Source organism: Hemitrygon akajei, chromosome 17 (genome assembly GCF_048418815.1).
Source record: "Hemitrygon akajei chromosome 17, sHemAka1.3, whole genome shotgun sequence".
Lineage (NCBI taxonomy): Eukaryota > Metazoa > Chordata > Chondrichthyes > Myliobatiformes > Dasyatidae > Hemitrygon > Hemitrygon akajei.
The window spans coordinates 90067337-90090276 of NC_133140.1; the positions used below are offsets into that span (position 1 = coordinate 90067337).

Here is a 22940-nt window from a genome sequence, read left to right on the forward strand (position 1 = left end):
TTTGGTTCTGTCTTCACTAAGGAGGACATAAATAATCTTCCGGAAATAGTAAGGGACCAAGTGTCTAGTGAGATGGAGGAACTGAGGGAAATACATGTTAGTAGGGAAGTGGTGTTAGGTCAATTGAAGAGATTAAAGGCAGATAAATCCCCAGGGCCAGATGGTCTGCATCCCAGAGTGCTTAAGGAAGTAGCCCAAGAAATGGTGGATGCATTAGTGATAATTTTTCAAAACTCCTTAGATTCTGGATTAGTTCCTGAGGATTGGAGGGTGGCTAATGTAACCCCACTTTTTAAAAAAGGAGGGAGAGAGAAACCGGGGAATTATAGACTGGTTAGTCTGACATCAGTGGTGGGGAAAATGCTAGAGTCGGTTATCAAAAATGTGATAACAGCACATTTGGAAAGAGGTGAAATCATCGGACAAAGTCAGCATGAATTTGTGAAAGGAAAATCATGTCTGACAAATCTTATAGAATTTTTTGAAGATGTAACTAGTGGAGTGGATAGGGGAGAGCCAGTGGATGTGGCATATTTAGATTTTCAAAAGGCTTTTGACAAGGTCCCACACAGGAGATTAGCGTGCAAACTTAAAGCACACGGTATTGGGGGTATGGTATTGATGTGGATTGAGAATTGGTTGGCAGACAGGAAGCAAAGAGAGGGAGTAAATGGAACCTTTTCAGAATGGCAGGCAGTGACTAGTGGGGTACTGCAAGGCTCAGTGCTGGGACCCCAGTTGTTTACAATATATATTAATGATTTAGACGAGGGAATTAAATGCAGCATCTCCAAGTTTGTGGATGACACGAAGCTGGGCAGCGGTGTTAGCTGTGAGGAGGATGCTAAGAGGATGCAGGGTGACTTGGATAGGTTAGGTGAGTGGGAAAATTCATGGCAGATGCAATTTAATGTGGATAAATGTGAGGTTATCCACTTCGGTTGCAAGAACAGGAAAACAGAATATTATCTGAAAAGTGGCCGATTAGGAAAAGGGGAGATGCAACGAGACCTGGGTGTCATTGTACACCAGTCATTGAAGGTGGGCATGCAGGTACAGCAGGCGGTGAAAAAGGCAAATGGTATATTGGCATTCATAGCAAAAGGATTTGAGTACAGGAGCAGGGAGGTTCTACTGCAGTTGTACAAGGCCTTGGTGAGACCGCACCTAGAATATTGTGTGCAGTTTTGGTCCCCTAATCTGAGGAAAGACATTCTTGCCATAGAGGGAGTACAGAGAAGGTTCACCAGATTGATTCCTGGGATGGCAGGACTTTCATATGAAGAAAGACTGGATCGACTAGGCTTATACTCTGGAATTTAGAAGATTGAGGGGAGATCTTATTGAAACGTATAAAATTCTAAAGGGATTGGACAAGCTAGATGCAGGAAGATTGTTTCTGATGTTGGGGAAGTCCAGAATGAGGGGGTCACAGTTTAAGAATAAAGGGGAAGCCTTTTAGGACCGAGATGAGGAAAAACTTCTTCACACAGAGAGTGGTGGATCTGTGGAATTCTCTGCCACAGGAAAACAGTTGAGGCCGGTTCATTGGCTATATTTAAGAGGAAGTTAGATATGGCCCTTGTGGTTAAAGGGATCAGGGGGTATGGAGAGAAAGCAGGTACAGGGTTCTGAGTTGGATGATCAGCCATGATCATACTGAATGGCGGTGCAGGCTTGAAGGGCCAAATGGCCTACTCCTGCACCTATTTTCTATGTTTCTATGTTTCCTATGTCAAATGTAAGAGGAAGTTATTCAATAAATGCTAGGACCCTTAGGAGTACAATGTACAAAGGATCTTGAGGTGATAGAATCATAGAGTCATAAAAAGTACAGCACAGAAGCAGGCCCTTTGGACCATCTAGTCAGTGCCGAGCCATTTAAACTGCCTACCCACATCGACCTGCACTGGGGCCAAAGCCCTCCATACCCCCATCACCCAAATTCTTCTCAACAATTGAAATATAGCTTGCATACATTCCAAATTCTCATGACCCTCTGATTGAAGAAGTTTGCTCTCATGATCCTCTTAAACTTTTCACCTTTCACCCTTAATCCGTGATCTCTAGTTGTAGTCCCATCAAACTTCAGTGGAAAAAGCCTGCTTGCATTTACCCTATCTACACCCCTCATAATCTTGTCTACCTCAATCAATTCTCCCTGCAATCTTCTACATTCTAAGGAATAAAGTCCTAACTTATTCAATCTTTTCATATAAATCAGGTCCTCCGAACCCGGCAACATGTAAATTTTCTCTGTACTCTTTCAATCTTATTTGCATCTTTCCTGGAGGTAGGTGGCCAAAACTATACACAATTTTCCAAATTAGACCTCAGCAATGTCTTATGCAACTTCAACATAACATCCCATCACCTGTACTTAGTACTTTGATTTATGAAAGCCAATGTGCCAAAAGCTTTCTTAATGACCCAAACAACCTGTGACTCCACTTTCAATGACTTATGGACCTGTGTTCCCAGATCCCTTTGTTCTACCGCACTCCTCAGTGCCCTACCGTTCACTGTGTAAGACCTACTGTGGTTGGTCCTACCAAAGTGTAACACCTCGCACTTGTCTGCATTAAATTCCATCTGCCATTTTTCAGCCCATTTTCCAGCTGATCAGATCCCACTGCAAGCCATGACATTGTTCCTCGCTGTCCACTACACCCTCAATCTTGGTGTCATCTGCAAATTTGCTGATCCAGTTAACCACATTATCATCCAGATTCAATCACTGGCTTCTCCCACAAAGCCAATGTCTAATCCAATTTACTACCTCATCTTGAATGCTGACCAGCTGAACCTTCTTGACCGACCTCTCATGTGGGACCTGTTAAATACCTCAATAAAGTCCATGTAGACAACATCCATTGCCTTACCTTCATCAACTTTCCTGATAACTTACATGTCTATCTAAATACTCATATATCCAGTCCGTTAGAACACCTTCCGACAACTTTCTCACTACTGAAGTCAGGCTCACTGGCCTATAATTTCCTGGGTTGGTTTTAGTGGCTTTCTTAAACAGTGGAACAACATTGGCTATCCCCCACTCCCCCGACATCCCACCTGTCGCTAAGGGTCCATGAAGTTAATGGCATTTGCCTTACTTCTTATCTCCTGAGTAAATACAGAAGCAGAAAATGCTTTTAAGATCTCCCCCATCTGTTTTGGCTCCATGCAGGGATTAGTATTCTGATCTTCCAGAGTTTGTCGTTTGTATTCCTTTTTCTCTCAACATATCTGTAGAATTCCTTAGGATTCGCCTTCACCTTGTCAGCTAAGGCCACCTCATGCTTCCTTTTAGCCTTCCTGATTTCTTTCTTAACTGTTCTCTTGCATTTTCTGTCCTCCATAGGCACCTCATTTGTTCTTCTCTGCCTATACGTGCTATGCTCCCACTTACCAAGTACACCTGTGTCAGGAAACAGCTTGTCCCAATCCACACTTGACAGATCCTTTCTGATACCATCAAAATTGGCCTTTCTTCATTTTAGAATCTCAACCCAGTTCCCCTCTCCCATGCCTAAGCAGCAGCAAAACAACAATCCTCCCCCCACCAGCAAAAAACCCCTCCACCAGGCACTCAATCATGCAAAGCATTGATAAAGACACAGACTTGCAGTACCCCAAAGACTATTCGTTCATGTGGTAATTCAACATACCACAGGGTCTCTCTCTCTCCCTAATAAGGGAAAAAGAGATGTCTCCATTTCACAGCAAGAGGGGAGACATAGCAAAACAACTTGCTGACTCATGGTTAAAAGTTTGTTGCCTTGCTTTTTCCGACCTCTTTGATGTATCTGTATGAAAAGTGTGCAATTCAAGATTCTCACTGTACCTCAGTAATAAACCACTTTACCCATTTACATGAGAGTGTTGTTAAAGGATATTTGCATAGACACATGAATGTGAAGGCTATAGAGGAATATGGATCATGTGCAGGCAGATGTGGCACTTGGGACAGACATCTTATGCTGAAGATCCTGTACTGTACTATCCTGTACTGTATTCTCCTATGTTGTCTGGGTATCAGGGTCTAATTAATCTCTCAGGTCCACAGTACCAGAATGCATTCTTGCATAAATTGTTGTCAAAGTCTGCCTAAACAAATGTTACGCAGATTGGGCATGTTTGGCATCATCTGTGTGTATGTGTCGAAGTAGCTGACAATAAAATAAATAAAATAACTGGGCCCAGAACACACACACACACTTATGACTCAAGCTAAATTAAATCAGTAAGTGGAAATTGAAGGGATTGAAATATTGACAAATCCCAGGGTCCACAAATCTGTTTCCCAGAGTACTAAGGAAATAGTCTAGGAATAGTGGATGCAGTGGTGGCAACTTCTTTGGAACCTGGAACATTTCCAACAGATTGGAGGGGATCCAATGTAACCACACCTTTTTTTAAAAAAAGAAGTAAAAAATAGGAAACTAATGATAGATTAGCCTTACATCAGTGAAAATGCTACATTTCATTATTAAATGTGCAATGCTGTGCACTTGAAGAGTGACAGGATCAGACCAACAAATCGATTAATTTTTTGGAGGATGTAACTAGTAGAATAGATGATGATTTATTTTTTTGTTACTTTTGGGGTACAATGCAGGACAGGTCCTTCCGGCCCTTCGAGCCATGTCGCCCAGCAACCCCCAATTTAACCCTAACCTAATCACGGGAAATTTACAATGACCAGTTCACCTACTAAACAGCATGTCTGGACTGTGGTTGAAAACTGGAGCACTCGGAGAAAACCCATGTATTCCACAGGGAGGACACACAAAGTCCTTACTGAGGAAGCTGGGATTGAATTCTGAACTCTGTCCTGAGCTGTAATAACATCACGCAAACCACTATGTTACCAGAGCAACACCTCACCTGCAAATCTGTGGGGGATGTCTACTGTATCGGTGCTGCCATAGCAGTCTCCTCTACATTGGTGAGACCCGACATAGATTGGGGGGCCACTTTGTCAAGTACCTCAGCTCTATCCACAAAAAACCAAATTTTTTGATTGCCTACTATATTAATTCCTATTCCCTTTCCCATTCTGACACATCAGTCCATGGCCTCGACTTCCGCCATGATGAAACCCCCAACTTAATAGCATGAATATCGATTTCTTCAACTTCTGGTAATCTTTCCCCTTCCTTCTTCAATTTCCCACTCTGGCCTCTTACCAATTCCCCTCACCTGCCTATCACCACCCCCTGGTGCCCCTCCTCCTTTTCTTTCTCCTATGGTCCACTCTCCTCTCCTATCAGATTCCTTTCTTCTCTAGCCCTTTACCTTTCCCAACTACTTGGCTGCATCTATCACCTTCTAGCTTGTCCTCCTTCCATTCTCCCTACCTTCCTATTCTGGCTTTCCAGTTCCATTGAAGGGTCTTGGCTCAAAACGTCAACTGCTTATTCTCCTCCATAGATGCTGCCTGTCCTGCTGAGTTCCTTTAGCATTTTGTGTGAGTAGGAATAAATGGGTCATTTACAAGTAGCGGTAACCAGTGGAAACAAGACTGCAGACACTGGAAGTCTGGAGCAACATACAAAATACTTGAGGAACTCAGCAGGTCAGGCAGAATCTTTGGAGGGTTTCTGATCACAACCTTGCATCAGGACCAAGAGAGGGAGGCAAGGTGACAAACTGGATGTCCAAGACGGTGACCAGTGAGACCTGTGCACAGGCCACAACTATTCACCATTAGATGTGATTGATTTGGATGAGGGAAATAAATAAATCTCCAAGATTGCAGGCAGAACAAAGCTGTGAAGGAGGCAGAGCCTTGAAGAGGATGCAAAAAGACTCCAGTGTGATTTAGACGGGACAAAGTAATGGGCAAGTACCTGTTGGGTGTAGTGGATGAATGACAACCTATCAACTCTGGTGGCAATAACAGGAAGGCAGCTTATTATCTGAAAGATGTTTATTGGGAAATAGGGAGCTACACCACTGAATGTAAGCATGCAAGTGATTACAAAGGCGAAAATCGAGCTGCTAGAGGAAGTTTATGGGTCAGTCAGCAGAGAGTAATATAGTGTGGAAGCAAGCACTCATCCATGCTGACCAAGATCCCCTTCAAAGCTAGTCCCATGCGAACCTTAACAGGGTAACCAAAACTGTACTTGATACTCCATCATCCTGTACCACTTCAATGTTACATCCAAATTATTGTAACTCAGTACTCTAACTAGTCAAGGCTGGTGTGCCAAACACCTAGTTCACTACCTTATCTACCTGTATTGCCACTTTCAGAGAGCCATGGACTTGTACTCCTAGATCCCTTATTCTACACCAATGCACAGAGCCCTACCATTCACTGTGAAAGTCCTACCCTGTTTAATTTCTTAAAATGCAGCACCTCACAGTTAGACATGAGATTCTGCAGATGCTGGAAATCTTAAGCAATACACACAAAATGCTAGAGGAACTCAGCAGGTGAGACAGTATCAATAAACAAGTCAATGTTGAGACCCTTTACCAGGAGCGTGACTGGTTGGGAGAAGGCAATGAAGAACGGTAGGGGCAAAGGCTCCATCAACCAGAGAGGGATAGGGGAGGCAAGAACATATTTCCTCATAAAGGAGAACAGCACAGATGTCCTGGAGTGGAAGACTTCCTCTTGAGAACAGGTGTGACAGAGACAGAGAAAGAGAGAGAAAGGAATGCCACCTTTACAAGAGACAGAGTGCAATGAGGTGTAGTCTAGGTAGCTGTGTGAATGTCGGTGGGTTTGTAGAAGATGTCAGTAGATAGTCTGTTTCCAGAGATTAAGAAAGGAGGAGAGGTGTTTGAAATGTGAAGGGTAGACATTAGTAACAAAGTTGACAGCTTCCCCACAGACACAGGAGGCAGTACAAACACAATTGTCAACATAGCGGAGAAAGAGCTGGGTAGTGGTACGAGAAAAGTTTGGAACAAAGACTGCTCCACATAACCAATGAAAAGGCAGGCATAATTAGAAACCATGTGAGTAGCTATGGCTATATCTTTAAAGCGAGAGGAATCAAAAGAAAAGTTGTTAAGGGTAACCGTTACTGTATGGAATGAGCACATTGGTTAGAATGTTCCCATTTCTCAAAGCTCTCTTGTTCTGGGAACACGTACATTGTAGTCAAATGTGACAAAGACCCCAACTGAAGTTTTAAATAGATCACAGGATAGGAATCAGGATAAATCCAAATTGACGTCTGTTCTTGTTATCCTCCCCCGCCCTCTGCTACTCACTGCTGTTTGAACAATTAACAGCTAATACCCATGGAACTTATAATCAATATCTCCTTTACTCAGAGCTTCAGTGATGTCCATTACTCTATAACACAGGAAGCAACAGAATATACAAACTCTCGACTCACCAAGTGCTTTGCTGCAGAGTTCTTTGGTTGGGTTATTCCTGGCTCCTTCATACACCAACATACAATTCACATGGCTTGCCGAGCTGAGCTGTACCACCAGAAATCTTTACAGCTGAAAAAAAGAATCTACTACTTGAAGCAAATTTCATTCCTTACAGTGAACTAGCTGAGTAGCTCATTTTAACAGGCTAACCCTTGGCAACTTGAGTCTAAAGGTGGCGGAGTTCTGACTATGTCTATAACTGAGGGGGATGGTGAGTGTGCTGTGGGTGGAGGTGCACTTTCTGCCACAGGGGAAATGGCAGGCCTGCACTGAATGATAAAACTCTGAGACACAGTAGCAGTTTCCCAGTCAGGAACCAGCTGTGACCAAACCCATCATCTCTTCCCCTCCTGCAATTCCGGCATCAGTTTCCCACAACTTCCCTCTCAATGGAAACTCAGTCTGGGGTTCCAGCACTCCAGCCTCCTAAAATGTAGCGAGTCTATTAAATAAGGTAGAAACAGAGATTCAAAACCATTAAACATTGGTTTGATTTGTGTCAAATCTCTTGTGAGGAGAAATAAGAAAAGTAGATTTCAATCACAGGACAGGAAAGAGCAGGCAATACTCCTTTTAGTGTTTACAAAAGGACATAGACTATCTCCTTGCAGAAGATCAATCTGTTGCCCAATTTGGTTCCAAGGTGATCCAAGGTGCTAATTTCAGGGTCTGCTTGCTGCTAAGTAATACAGGATCTTCTATTGCCCATATCCCATCACCTTCCTCATGTAACTGTTACCCTCACCTCTAATTCCACCAACTCCTCACTCATAATTGCCCAACATTTCTTTTACAATTCTTACCTTTACTTACAACTCCTACAATGGCCTAACTGCCCTCTATCTTTAGAACTTCTAAAATCCCCCAGGATCTGTGCTCCTCTAAGTCTCGTATTTTGCACATAACCAGTCTTCTTCACCCATGACACCCGTGCCATTGGCCAGCCTATAGCTGTCAAGGCATAAATACTGGAACTGTTTCCCTAAATGTCTTCATTCTCTCCTCCTTTAAAGATGTTGATTGAATTATCCTTGACCAAGTTTTGTCCAGTAATCCTAATATCTCATCCCTGATCTTCAGCAACGCATTCATCTGCCACATCATCCCATTCTTACTCCCTGCAGCCTGGCACAGGCAGCAGTCAAGAGATTACTACCCTTGAGGTCCTGCTTTTCAGCTTCTTTCCTAACTTCCTATTTTCACTCTTCAGGTCCTCATCCTTTTCCTTGGATAAGCTGTTGGTACCAATGCATAGCATGACTTCTCCCACTGTGCTCACCTTCCCCATCAAATCCCTCAATCTCACTAAAATGGAATATTAATCGGGAAAATGGAGTGGAGGCCAACAATTACATCATCCATGGTGTCACTGAAATGCCAGGCAGGCTTCTGCAGCCATGCCATAAGACCATAAGACGTGGGTGCAGAATTAGGCCATTCAGCCCATTGCGCCTGCTCCACCATTTTATTATGGTTGATCCCAGATCCCATTCAAACCCATATACCTGCCCTCTCACCGCACATCTTATTGCCCCAACCAATCAGGAATCTATCAACTTTCACTTTGAATATGCCCACAGATTTGGACTCCACTGCAGTCTGTGGCAGAGCATTCCACAGATTCACGTACAAACAAGCTGGATGAACTCAGCAGGTCGGGCAGCATCCGTTGAAAGGAGCAGTCAATGTTTCGGGCCGAGACCCTTCATCAGGACTAAAGGAGTAGGGGGTAGGGGCCCTATAAAGAAGGTGGGGGGAGGGTGGAATGTGCCAGGTGAAAAACCAATCAGAGGAAAGATCAAGGGGTGGGTGAGGGGATAGGCAGGAGACGTGAAGAAGGAATCTAAGGGGAAAGCACTATGGGTAGTAGAAGAAGGCAGAATCATGAGAGGTGATAGGCAGCTAGAAGAGGAAGCAGAGTGAAAGTGGGATGGGGGAAGGGAGAGGGAGGGAATTACCAGAAGTTGGAGAATTCAATGTTCATACCAAGGGGCTGGAGACTACCCAGACGGTATATGAGGTGTTGCTCCTCCAGCCTGAGTTTGGCCTCATCATGGCAGTAGAGGAGGCCATGTATGGACATATCCGAATGGGAATGTGAAGCAGAGTTGAAGTGGGTGGCAACCGGGAGATCCTGTCCGTTGTGGCGGACGGAGCAGAGGTGCTCGATGAAGCGGTCCCCCAATCTGCGTCGGGTCTTGCCGATGTAGAGGAGGCCACACCAGCTGTTTGGGGCCCTAAATGGTGGAAATCCACAGATTCACCACTCTTTGGCTAAAAAAATCCTGCTCTAAAAGGTCGTTCCTCAGTTATGAGGCTGTGCTCTCTAGTTCTGGATACCCCCACCAGAGGAAACATCCTCTCCACATCCACCTTATCTACTGCTTTCAACATTCGGTTAAGTTTCAATGAGAGCCCCACGCATTCTTCTAAATTCCAGTGAGTACAGGCCCAAAGCTGCCAAATGTTCCTTGTATGTTAACCCCTTCATTCCTAGAATTATCCTCGTGAACCTCCGGACTCTCTCCAATGACAACACATCCTTTCTGAAATAAGGGACCCAAAACTATTGACAATACTCCAAGTGCAGCCTAACTAGTGTCTTGTAAAGTTCCAGTATTATTTCCTTGTTTTTATATTCCATTCTCGTTGAAATAAATGCCAACATTGCATTTGCCTCTTTACCACAGACTCAACCTGTAAATTAACCTTCTGGGAGTCTTGCAGGAGGATTCCTAAGTCCCTTTGTACCTCTGATGTTTGAATTTTCTCCACATTTAGATAATAGTCAGCACTATTGCTTCTTTTACCAAAATGCATTATTCAAAGGTACATTTAATGTCAGAGAAATGTATACAACATACATCCTGAAATGCTTTTTTTCGCAACCATCCACGAAAACTGAGGAGTGCTCCAAAGAATGAATGACAGTTAAATGTTAGAACCCAAAGATACCCCCCCAGCTCCACTGACAAAAAATAGCATTGGCACCACCACCAAGCACTCAAGCGCCAGCAAAGCAGTAGCACAGACTTGCAGTTGCCGCAAAGACTTCATGTTTCACTTGGCATTCGACATACGGCAGGTTCTCTCACTAATAAGAGAGAATGGGGTATCTCCATGTTCCCAGCAAGCGGGGAGACATAACAAACAACTCGCTGGTTTACAATGTTAAAAGTCCATTACATTGCTTTTATTGAGTTCTGTGTCTGAAGATCGCAAAGATCCTGGGTCTCCAGGCACACAGCTGATACCCCACTCCCCCGACGACACACCGATCTCCTGTCGTGATACCAACCCTCGATCTGCCTGTCTCCAGAGCTCGAGATCCTAGGCTTCCAAATACAAGCCAGACTCTTAGGCTGAGCTTCTGGCGTGCCGAACAACAGCCAGTTATGGAACCCCAAGAGCGGGTCCCATTCCTGCAAAGAACCGTAGTCAGCATATAACTCATACATTTCCCAACTCTGTAATCCATCTGCCACTTTTTTGCCCATTCTTCCAATTTGTCTAAGTTCTGCTGCAATCACGTTTCTTCCCAGCACTACCTACCCTCCACCTATCTTTGTATTATCTGCAAACTTTTCCACAAAGCCATCAATTCCACTATCTAAATCATTGACAAATGATATAAAAAGCAGCGGTCCCAATACTGGCCCCTGAGGAACACCACTAAACACTGGCAACCAACCAGAAAAAGCCCCTTTTATTCCCATTTGCTGCCTTCTGTCTGTCAGCCATTCTGCTATTCATGTCAGTATCTTTCCTGTAATGCCATAGCATTTTATCTTGTTAATCAGCCTCGTGTGTGGCACCTTATTGAATGCCTTCTGAAATCTAAGTAAACAACATCCACTGCCTCTCCTTTATCCACGCTGATTGTTATTTCCTGAAGAATTCAAACAGATTAGTCAGGCAAGATTTCCCTTGACAGAAATCATGCTGACTTTGACTATTTTATCATCATTCTCCAAGAATCCCAAAACTTAATCCTTAATAGCAGACTCCAACACTTTTCTAACCACTAAGTGGTCTATAATTTCCTTTATTTTGCCTTCTTCCTTTCTTAAAGAGTGGAGTGACATTTGCAATCTTCCATTCCTCCGGGACCATGCCAGAATCGTGATTCTTGAAAGATCATGACCAATGCATTTATTAACTTTTCAGCAACCTCTCTCAAATCTCTGGGATGTAGTCCATCTGGTTCAGGTGACTGATCCACCTTAAGACCTTTGAGTTTGCCTAGCACTTTTTCCTTTGTAATAACAATGGCACTCACTCCTGCTCCCTGGCACTCATGGTCCTCTGGCACACTGTTAGTGTCTTCCACTGTGAAGACTGATGCAAAGAATCCATTATGTTCATCTGCCATTTCTTTGTTCCCATTACTACCTACCAACATCATTTTCCAGTGTCCAGTATCAACTCTCACCTCCCTTTTACTTTATATAACTGAAAAAAACTTTTAGTATCTTACTTTATATTATTGTCTGGTTTGCCTTCATATTTTAATCTTTTCCCTTTTTATGGCTTTTTTAGTTGCCTTTCATTGCATTTTAAAAGCTTCCCAATCATCCAACTTCCCACTCACTTTTGCAACTTTATATGCCCTTTCCTTGGCTTATATGCAGTCCTTAACTTCCCTTGTCAGCCACTGTTGACTACCCTTGCGAGTCAGGATTAGTCAAAGTGTTAAAAGTTATGGAGAGAACACAGGAGAATGGGGTTGAGAGAGATAATAAATCAGCCATGATGGAATGGTGAAGGAGACTCAATGGGCCAAAAGGCCTAATTTGCTCCTATGTCTTATAGTCTTATGGTTTTATCCTGGTTGGCACAGATAGGGCCTGCTCCTGTCCTGCACAGTTCCATGTCTTTTCACTCTATAGTTGTCATCAAATTTCATGTCACACAAGTCAATATTTCTGATTCTCTCTACTATCCAGCCTTATAAACAAGCCTTGCAGTCACAGTAACATCCTTGTCAATCTTTTCTTTCCACTTTTCATTTTAATGAGGGCTTCTTCACCACCCTGTTTACCTTGAATACACTGCCCAAGGTTAAATTCTTCCCTGATGTGCATCAGAGTGCACAACCTCTCACTGGCATTGGCACAAACTGAGGGACGTCAATAATACTAAACCAATTGTGGACTTCAGAAACACACGCCAGTCTTCATAGAGGAATCAGAAGTGGAGAATTTTAAGTTCCTGGGTATCAAGATCTCTGAAGATCTAACCTGATCCCAACATATAAACGTAGCTATAAAGAACGCAAGACAGCGGCTATTTTTAAATCAGGAATTTGAGGAGATTTGATTTGACACCTAAAACACTCGAAAGCTTCTACAGATGTACCATGGGGAACATTATGACAGGTTGCTTCACTGATTGGTATGGTGGAGCGATGGCAGGGGGGGCAACGAATGCACAGGATCGAAAGAAAATCTACAGAAAGTTGTAAAATTAGTCAGCACCATCTTGGGTACTAGCCTTCATAGTATGCAAGACATCTTCAAGGAACGGTGCCTCAGAAAGGCAAAGTCCATCATTGAGGACCCCCATCACCCAGGGCATGCCCTCTTCTCATTGTTACCATCAGGTAGGAGGTACAGAAGCCTGAAGGTACACACTCAGCAATTCAGGAACAGCATCTTCCCCTCTGCCATCCAATTCCTAAATGGACATTGAACCCATGAACACGACACTTACTTAAATTTCTGTTTTTGCTGTACTATTCTTAATTTAACTATTTAATATACAGTGCCTCTAAAAAGTATTCACCCCCCTTAGAAGTTTTCATGTTTTATTGTTTTATAACATTGAAAAACAGTGAATTTAATTTGGCTTTTTTGACACTGATCAACAGAAAAGACTTTTCTGTCAAAGTGAATACAAAATTTCTACAAATTGGTCTAAATATATTATAATTATTCAATACAAAATGATCGATTGCATATACTCACTTCCTTCAAGTCAGTAGTTAGTAGGTGCACCTTTGGCAGCAAATACAGCCTTGATCCTGTGTAGATAGGTCACTAACAAGAGAAAATCTGCAGATGCTGGAAATTCAAGCAACACACACAAAATGCTGGAGGAACTCAGCAGGCCACCAACATCTATGGAAAAAGTACAGTCGACGTTTTGGGCTGGGACCCTTTATCAGGACTGGAAAAAAAGGTGAGGAGTAGATTTAAAAGGTAAGGGTAGGGGAAAGAGAAGCAGAAGCAGAAGAGATGAAACTGTGAGGTGGAGGGATGGAGTAAAGAGCTGGGAAGTTGATTGGTGAAAGAGATACAAGCTAGAGAAGGGAGAGTCCAACAGGAGAGAACTGAAGTTCATGGAAGAAAGAAAAGGGGGAGGAGCATCAGAGGGAGATGATGGGCAGGCAAGGAAGCAAGGTGAGAGAGCAAAAAGGGATGGGGAATAGTGGGGGGGGGGGGGGCATTACCGGAAGTTTGAGAAATCAACGTTCATGCCATCAGGTCTGAGGCTACCCAGACGGAATACAAGGTGTTGTTCCTCCAGTCTGAGTGTGGTCTCATCACAACAGCAGAGGAGGCCATGGGTGGACATATCAAAATGGGAATAGGAAGTGGAATTAAAATAGGTGGCCACTGGGAGATCCCGTTTGTTCTGGAGGATGGAACGTAGATGCTCAGTGAAATGGTATCAATCTATGTTGGGTCACTGATATACAGGAAGCCACACTGGGGGCACCAGACACAGTATATGACCCCAGCAGGTGAAGTGTCGCCTACCTGGAAGGATTGTTTGGGACCCTGAATTGTGGTGAAGGAGGTGTAGGGGCAGGTGCAGCATTTGTTCCGCTTGCAAGAATAAGTGCCAGGAAGGAGATCAGTGGGGAAGGATGAATAGTCAAGGGAGTTACATAGGGAGCAATCCCTGCAGAAAGTGGTGGGGGGGGGGGGGGGAGGGTGTGCTTGGTGGTGGAATCCCGTTGGAGATGGCGAAAGTTTCGGAGAATTATGTGCTAGACGTGGAGGCTGATGGGATAGTAGGTGAGCACAAGGGGAATCCTATCCTTGGTATAGGCGCAGGAGGATGGGGTAAGAGCAGATGTGCGTGAAATGGAAGAGAAGCAGTTGAGAGCAGTGTTGATGGTGGAAGAAGGAAAGCCCTTTCTTCAAAAAAGGAGGACATCTCCTTCGTTCTAGAATGAAAAGCTTTATCCTGGGAGCAGATGCGATAGAGACGGAGAAATTGAGCGAAGGTGATGGCATTTTTACAAGTAACAGCGTTGGAAGAGATATAGTCCAGGTAGCTGTGAGAATCTGTGGGTTTATAATAGACATCAGTAGATAAGCTGTCTCCAGAGATAGAGACAGTGAGATCGAGAAAGGGGAGAGAGGTGCTGGAAATGGACCAGATAACTTGAGGGCAGGGTGGAAGTTGGAGACAAAGTGGATGAAGTCGACGAGTTCAGTCCGGATGCAGTCGTTGATGCAGCATAGGAAAAGTGTGGGATGGTCACCAGTGCAGGCTTGGAATATAAACTGATCCACATCGCTAGCGAACAGGTAGGCATAGCTGGGACCCATGTGAGTGCTCATGGTTACATCTTTTGTTTGAAGGTAGTATGAGGAGCTAAAGGAGAAATGATCAAGAGTGAGGACAAGTTCCACTTGATGGGGGAGAGTGGTGGTGAAGGGGAACCAGTTGGGGCTGGCATCCAGAAAGAAACTGAGAGCTTGAGGCCCTCCTGGTGGTGGATGGAGCTGGAGCTGGAGCTGGAGCTGAAAATAAGATGGGGGGCACGGAACTTGAAATCATTGAAAAGATCCAGAGTGTGTGAAGTGTCACAGATGTAAGTCAGAAGGGACTGAACTGGTGAGATAAGACAGAGCCGAGGTCTCTATCAGCTTTGCACATATGGACACTGCAATTTTCCCCATTCTTCTTTACAAAACCGTTCAAGCTCTATAGAATTGCATGGGGATCGTGAGTGAACAGCCCTTTTCAAGTCCAGCCACAAATTCTCAATTAGATTGAGATCTGGACTTTGACTTGACCACTCCAGGACATTAACTTTGTTGTTTTAAGCCATTCCTATGCAGCTTTAGCTTTATGCTTGGGGTCGTAGTCTTGCTGGAAAACAAGATCTCCCAAGTCACAGTTCTCTTGCAGACTGCATCAGGATTTCCTACAGGATTTCACTGTATCTTACTGCATTCATTTTACCGTCTACCTTCACAAGCCTCCCAGGGCCTGCTATAGTGAAGCATCCCCACAGCATGATGCAGCCACCACCATGCTTCACTCTAGGGATGGTGTGTTTTTGTCGGTGTGCAATGTTTAGCTTATGCCAAACATAGCATTAGTCTGATGGCCAAAAAGCTCAATTTTGGTTTCATCAGACCATAGAACCTTCTTCGAGCTGACTTCAATGTCTCCCACTTGCCTTCTGGCAAACTATAGCTGAGATTTCATGTGATTTTGTTTTCAACAGTGTCTTTCTCTTTGCCACTCTCCCATAAAGCTGCGACTGGTGAAGCACCTAGGCAATAGTTGTATGCACAATCTCTCCCATCTCAGTGACTAAAGTTTGTAACTCTTCCAGAGTTGTCATAGGTCTGTTGGTGGCCTCCCTCACTAGTCACCTTCTTGCATTGTCACTCAGTTTTTGAGGACAGCCTGCTCGAGGCAGATTTACTGCTGTGCCATATTCTTCCATTTCTTGATGATTGACTTAAATGTACTCCAAGGGATATTCAGTGACTTGGAAATTTTCTTGTATCCATCTCCTGACTTGTGCTTTACAATAACTTTTTGCGGAGTTGCTTGGAGTGTTCTTTTGTCTTCATGGTGTAGTTTTAACCAACTGGCTGCACCAGTGATGATTTGCTGTGTCATCTTAAAGGGGGTGAATACTTATGCAATCAATTATTTTGTGTTTTATATTTGTAATTAATTTAGATCACTTTGTAGAGATCTGTTTTCACTTTGACACAAAAGTCTTTTCTGTTGATCAGTCCAAAAAGCCAAATTGAATCCACTGTGATTCAATGTTGTAAAACAATAAAACATGAAAACTTCCAAGAAGGGGTGAATACCTTTGAAAGGCTCTGTATGCACATATACGTATTTTTATATATATATATATATATATATATATATATATATATATATATATACACACACACACAAAAACTACTGTAATTCATTTATTCATTTTTTCTGTATTTATCACATATTGCATTGCACTTCTGCCGTTAAATTGATGAATTTCTCGACATATGCCGGTGATATTAAACCTGATCCTGGTTATTGACTTCTGGGGAAATAAATGAGAGGTCCATGAGCCAGACTTCATCAGAGGTTCAGAGTTGAAGAAGATCATCAACTTTAAATTAGTAACACGAGAAAATCTGCAGATGCTGGAAATTCAAGCAACACCACAAAATGCTGGTGGAACACAGCAGGCCAGGCAGCATCTATAGGGCGAAGCACTGTCGACGTTTCAGGCCGAGACCCTTCATCAGGACTAACTGAAAGGAAAGATAGTAAGAGATTTGAAAGTAGGAGGGGGAGGGGGAAATGCAAAATGTTGGGAGAAGACCGGAGGGGGAGGGGTGAAGCTGAGAGCCAGAAAGGTGATTGGCAAAAGGGATACAGAGCTGGAAAAGGGAAAGGATCATGGGACGGGAGGCCTAGGGAGAAAGAAAGGGGGAGGGGAGCACCAGAGGGAGATGGAGAACAGGCAGAGTGATGGGCAGAGAGAGAGAAAAAAAGAGGAAGGGGGAAAACTAAATATATCAGGTGATGCACCATCAATAACTCACGCTGAGACTTAGGAAGCGAGATATCGGCTTTTATTGACTGGAAGAATAAACAACACTACATCCTGGGGAAAATGAGGGAGAGCAGCAGCCCACAGTCGCCTTTATACAGGGGTCTGTGGGAGGAGCCACAGGAGCAGTCAGCAGGGTCTGTGGGAGGAGCCACAGGAGCAGTCAGACAGGTATATCTAGTTCACCACATCAGGGATGGGGTAAGAAGGGGAGGAGGGGCATTAACGGAAGTTAGAGAAGTCAATGTTCCTGCCATCAGGTTGGAGGCTACCCAGCCGGTATATAAGGTGTTGTTCCTCCAACCTGAGTGTAGCTTCATCTTGACAGTAGAGGAGGCCATGGATAGACATATTAGAATGGGAATGGGACGTGGAATTAAAATGTGTGGCCACTGGGAGATCCTGTTTTCTCTGACAGACAGAGCGTAGGTGTTCAGCAAAACGGTCTCCCAGTCTGTGTCAGGTCTCACCAATATATAAAAGGCCACACCGGGAGCACCGGACGCAGTATACCACACCAGCCGACTCACAGGTGAAATGTCGCCTCACCTGGAAGGACTGTCTGGGGCCCTGAATGGTGGTGAGGGAGGAAATGTAAGGGCAGGTGTAGCACTTGTTCCCTTGTTCCGCTTACAAGGATAAATGCCAGGAGGGAGATCGGTGGGAAGGGATGGGGGGAACAAATGGACAAGGGAGTCACGTAGGGAGCGATCCCTGTGGAAAGCAGAAAGGGGGGGGGGGGGCGGCGGGAAAAATGTGCTTGGTAGTGGGATCCCGTTGGAGGTGGCGGAAGTTACGGAGAATTATACATTGGACCTGGAGGCTGGTGGAGTGGTAGGTGAGGACAAGGGGAACCCTATCCCGAGTGGGGTGCCGGGTGTATGGGGTGAGGGCAGATGTGTAGGAAATGGGAGAGATGCATTTGAGAGCAGAGTTGAGTTTAACTTTACCTCCAACTTTCACCCTGCCCTCAGCTTTGCCTGGTCCATTTCCAACACCTCCCTCCCCTTTCTTGATCTTTCTGTCTCCATCTCTGGAGACACTTATCTACTGATATCTACTATAAGCCTACAGACTCTCACAGCTACCTGGACTATTCCTCTTCCCACTATGTCTCTTGCAAAAATGCTATCCCCTTCTCGCAATTCCTCTGTCTCCACCGCATTTGCTCTCAGGATGAGGCTTTTCATTCCAGGATGAAGGAGATGTCTTCCTTTTTTAAACAAAGGGGCTTCCCTTCTTTCACCATCTCCCAGAAGGTTAATTCACAGGTTGAGTCTGTGGTAAAGAAAGCTATTGCAATGTTGGCATTTATTAAGGGGAAGTGAATATAAAAGCAAGGAGATAATGCTGAGGCTTTATAAGACAATAGTCAGGCTGCACGGAGTACTGTATTATCAACAGCTTTGGGCCCCTTATCTCAGAATTATTGTTATTGGAGAGAGTCCAGAGGAGGTTCATGAGGATGATTCTGGGAATGAAGGGGTTAACAGATGAGGAGCGTTTGGCAGTTCTGGGCTTGTACTCACTGGTATTTAGAAGAATGTGGGGGGGGGGGGGGGGTGGATCTCATTGAAATCTACCAAATGTTGAAAGGACTAGATAGGGTGGATGTGGAGAGGATGTTTCCTGTTGTGAGGGTATCCAGAACTAGAGGGTATGGCCTTTTAGAACAGAGGCAAGAAGACATTTTTTTATCCAGAGTAGTAAATCTGTGGAATGCTCTGCCACAGACTGTGGTGGAGGCCAAGTCCATGGGTATATTTAAGGCAGAAGTTGATTGTTTCCTGATCAGTCAGGGTATCAAAGGTTATGGCGAGAAGGCAGGTATATGGGGTTGAGTGGGATCTGGGATTAGCCATGATGGAAAGACAGAGCAGACTCAAAGGGCTGAATGGTCTACTTCTGCTCCCATGTCTTATGGTCTAACTTCACTTGCCCATTATAGAAATATTCCCACAACTAATGGATTCTTCATCACATGTTCTCAATATTTATTGTCTATTTATTTTTTATTACTTACTTTTTGTGTATGCATAGCTTGTTGTCTTTTGCACACTATTGAACACCCAAGGTGTACAGTCTTTCAATGATTCTATCATGGTTATTATTCTACAGTTTTATTGAGTATGCCCACAAGTAAATGAATCTGTGTTGTAAATGGTGATATAAAAGTACTTTGATAATAAATTTACTTTGAACTTTGAAATGCAGCACACAGGCAATATAATTAATCCATTTTTTATTCACTCAAGGCTGCCAGCTTTTAATTGCCCATTTTAATTACCCTTCAGAAAGTTGTGGTGAGATGGTTTTTCTAACTCCTGCAGTCAAGGTGTGGCTGAGTCCAAAATGCTATCGGGGACTTCCATGATTTTGACCCAGCAATGGGAAAAGAATGCAATGCCTTTCATACTTTTCCAAGTCAGGATGGGCCGTGTCCTGAAACCTCCAGATAACAACGCAAAAACAAGGTGAGGTACTGGAGGAACTCCACAGATGAGGCAATGTCGAATAGGGAAATGGACTGTCAACGTTTCGGTTTAAGACCCTTCACCTGGACTGAAAGGGTAGACAGGAGATAGCCAGTATAAAAAGCTGAGGTGAAGGGATGGAGCTGGATAGGTGGGTGCAGGTGAGGAGAGGTGATAGGCAGGTAAAAGAGGGAAGAGTAGAAATAGACAGAGAGGCTGGGTGGGTATAGCTGGAGGCAATAAAGGGCTCACAAATGACATAATCTGATAAGAAAGGAACGTGGAGCATGGAAACATGAAACATGTGGTGGACACGGCCACTGGGCACAGTTGAGGGAAGGGAGGAAAGAAATGAGGGGAAATTGAGGAGAAAGCAGAGTGGAGAGGGAGGGAAGAGGAAAAAGCAATGCTGGGGGACTGGGTGGGGGTTGGGTGGGGAGAGAACAAAGCCATCCCAGGAGGATGGTGGGTGGGGGAGTGAAATAAAATGTCAGGGGGCTGTGGGAGGGAGTATCATGGTGATCAGAGTTAGTTGCATACACCAACACTAGACTTTCATTGGCAAGCCACAATTTCCAAATTTCGAGATAAACTATGAAAAGGATGATGACAGATTGCTGCAGGATGTAAGCTGGTGGAATGGGCTGACATCAATGAGGTGATGCATTTTGATAGGAAGAACAAGGGAGGCAATGTAAGACAGGATGCTTAAATTTAAAAACATGTAGGAGCACAAGTAGCCAGGGCACATGTGGACCATTTTTTTAACAGGGCAGGTTGAGAAAGCATTATATGTACAGTATATGTAGCTGACATGTAAAAGAAGGGTATTATGCTGTCCCAGTACAGAACAATGTTCCTTCCACAACTGAAATATTAGGTTCAATTCTGGTTCCCTCACTAAAGCAAATAAATAAAGGCAACAGCGAAAATATTTCTGAGAATGATCACTGGAATGAAGGTCCTGAAGAAGGGTCTCGGCCCAAAACGTTGACTGTACTTCTTCCTATAGTTGCTGCCTGGCCTGCTGCGTTCCACCAGCATCTTGTGTGCATTGCTTGAACTTCCAGCATCTGCAGATTTCCTCGTGTTTTTGTGGCTACAGTTACATGGTTAGATTAGAAAGACTGGGACAGTCTTACTGGAAAAATGTCAGAGGAAAGAGTTAATTGTGTATAAAATAAGGGTTTAATCATGCAGGGAAGGCAGAAGGACAGGGTTGTGAGACATAATAAATCAGCCATGATAGAATAGTGGGACAGACTTGAAGGTTGAATGGCCTAATTCTGCTTCTGTGTCTTATGGTTTTAAAGACTGTTCTGATGAATCAAACGATGAATAGCAAGAGGTAGCAGTCATGAAATGAAGGGGAAGCAAGAGGTGGACGTTTTGGTTTAAAAGGCAGTGTGTTTGGAATCTGGAATGCGCTGCTTGCAGATGTGGTGCTGTAACTTCACTGTGACCTTCAAGATGGATAAATATGGTGAAAAAAATAGCAAGGCTACATAACAAGCACCAGTGAGTAGAACTGAAGAATTAGCATGATGGTGATAGACTCATTAGCCTCCGACTGGATTGTGAGTATTCTATGATTCTTTGCACCATCTAATCCAAAAATCTCCTCTCCTCTGTAAAAGCTTAATCAACTCACATTCCACAAACACTAAACCTTAAATCATAGCATGTACAGCTCAGAAATATACAGCACAGAAACGTACACAGAAATACTCACAGAAATGTACACAGAAATGTACACAGAAATACGCACAGAAATGTACACTGAAATACACACAGAAATGTACACAAATACACGCAGAAATGTACAGCACAGAAATGTACACAGAAATACACACAGAAATATACAGCACAGAAATGTACACTGAAATACACACAGAAATGTACAACACAAAAATGTACACAGAAATGTACAGCTCAGAAATATACAGCACAGAAATGTACACAGAAATGTACAGCTCAGAAATGTACACAGAAATACACACAGAAATGTACACTGAAATACACACAGAAATGTACAGCTCAGAAAAGTACAGTTGAGAAATGTGCCTTTTAGCTCATTTCATCCATTCTGACCATCATATCTACACTAAATCCATTTGCCCAGATTAGACCCGTATCTTTTCTGTACAAGTATCTGTCAAACACCTTTTAAACATTGTGATTGTATCTGTCTCCATTAGCTCCTCTGGCAACTTATTCACTGCCTTCTGTGTGAAAAATTTAATTTTATCAATCTCAATAAGGTCAGTCTCTGACAGAGCAGTAAGAATCAATGTAGCCTATCCAAACTCCCATTATAACTACAGCCCTCCATTCCAGACATCCCTTCTGCACTCCCTTTTACGACCACATCTCTGCATTACAACTATGATTTTGACAGCCTTCTGTAGATGCTGGAGAGTATATTGACTGGTTGTATCACAGCCTGGTATGGAAATACCAGTGCCCTTGAATGGAATATCCTACAAACCCTTCTAATCTACACAGCCCACTGAGCTCATCTACATGGAGTGCTGGATGCTGCTTTTCTGCAACATCAAGGACTAGAGCAGGTAGGAATAGGGTGAAAGCACAGATGAAAGAATGGCTGAGAAGATGGTGTAGGGGACAGGGATTCAAGTTCTTGGATCACTGTAACCTTTTCTGGGGAAGGGGTGACCTGTACAAGATAGACAGATTGCACCTGAACTGGAGGGGAACCAATATCCTGGCCACAAAGTTTGCTATTTCTACTTGGGAGAGTTTAAACTAGCTTTGCAGGGGGCTGGGAACCAGAGCCCCAGGTCAGTAAGGGAAGCGATGGACCAGAAGGTAGATATCAAGGAAAGTACTGAAAGGCAACATCAAAATAAGAGGCACGATAGGTCAGATAGTTTGAAGTGTGTATCTTTTAATGCTAGGGTAAGGGTGATGAACTTAGAGCATGGATCAGTACAAGGAACTAGATGTTGTAGCAGGAATGGGTGATTAGTGTACCAGGTTCTCTAAGTTTTAGAAAAGATAGAAGAGGTGGTAAAGAGGAGGTGGATGCACAACTAATCAGGGACAATGTCACATTTGTACTCAGGGGAGACATAATGGAGGAATCGAATACTGAGTCCATTTGGGTGGAACTCAGGAATAGGAAAGGGGCAATCACACTGATTTGATTGTACTACATACCCCTTAATAGCCACTGGGACATTGAGGACCAGACAAGTATTCAGATTAAGGAAATGTGTAAAAATAATAGG

General features: G+C 43.7%; 1 protein-coding gene across 6 annotated transcripts in view; it reads right to left on the minus strand.

Moving 5' to 3' along the window:
- Positions 1 to 22940, minus strand: part of cbfa2t3 (CBFA2/RUNX1 partner transcriptional co-repressor 3) — a 220928-nt gene that overhangs the window by 141379 nt on the left and 56609 nt on the right. For 5 of the 6 annotated variants that reach the window (XM_073070525.1, XM_073070519.1, XM_073070523.1 and 2 more), the window contains exon 1: positions 7362 to 7660. The exons of the other annotated variant lie outside the window; for it this stretch is intronic. In XM_073070525.1, the coding sequence (XP_072926626.1) occupies positions 7362 to 7422 (61 nt within the window). In that variant the 5' untranslated portion in view covers positions 7423 to 7660. Of the gene's footprint in view, positions 1 to 7361; positions 7661 to 22940 lie in introns of those variants that run through there. 6 annotated transcript variants of the gene reach the window in all.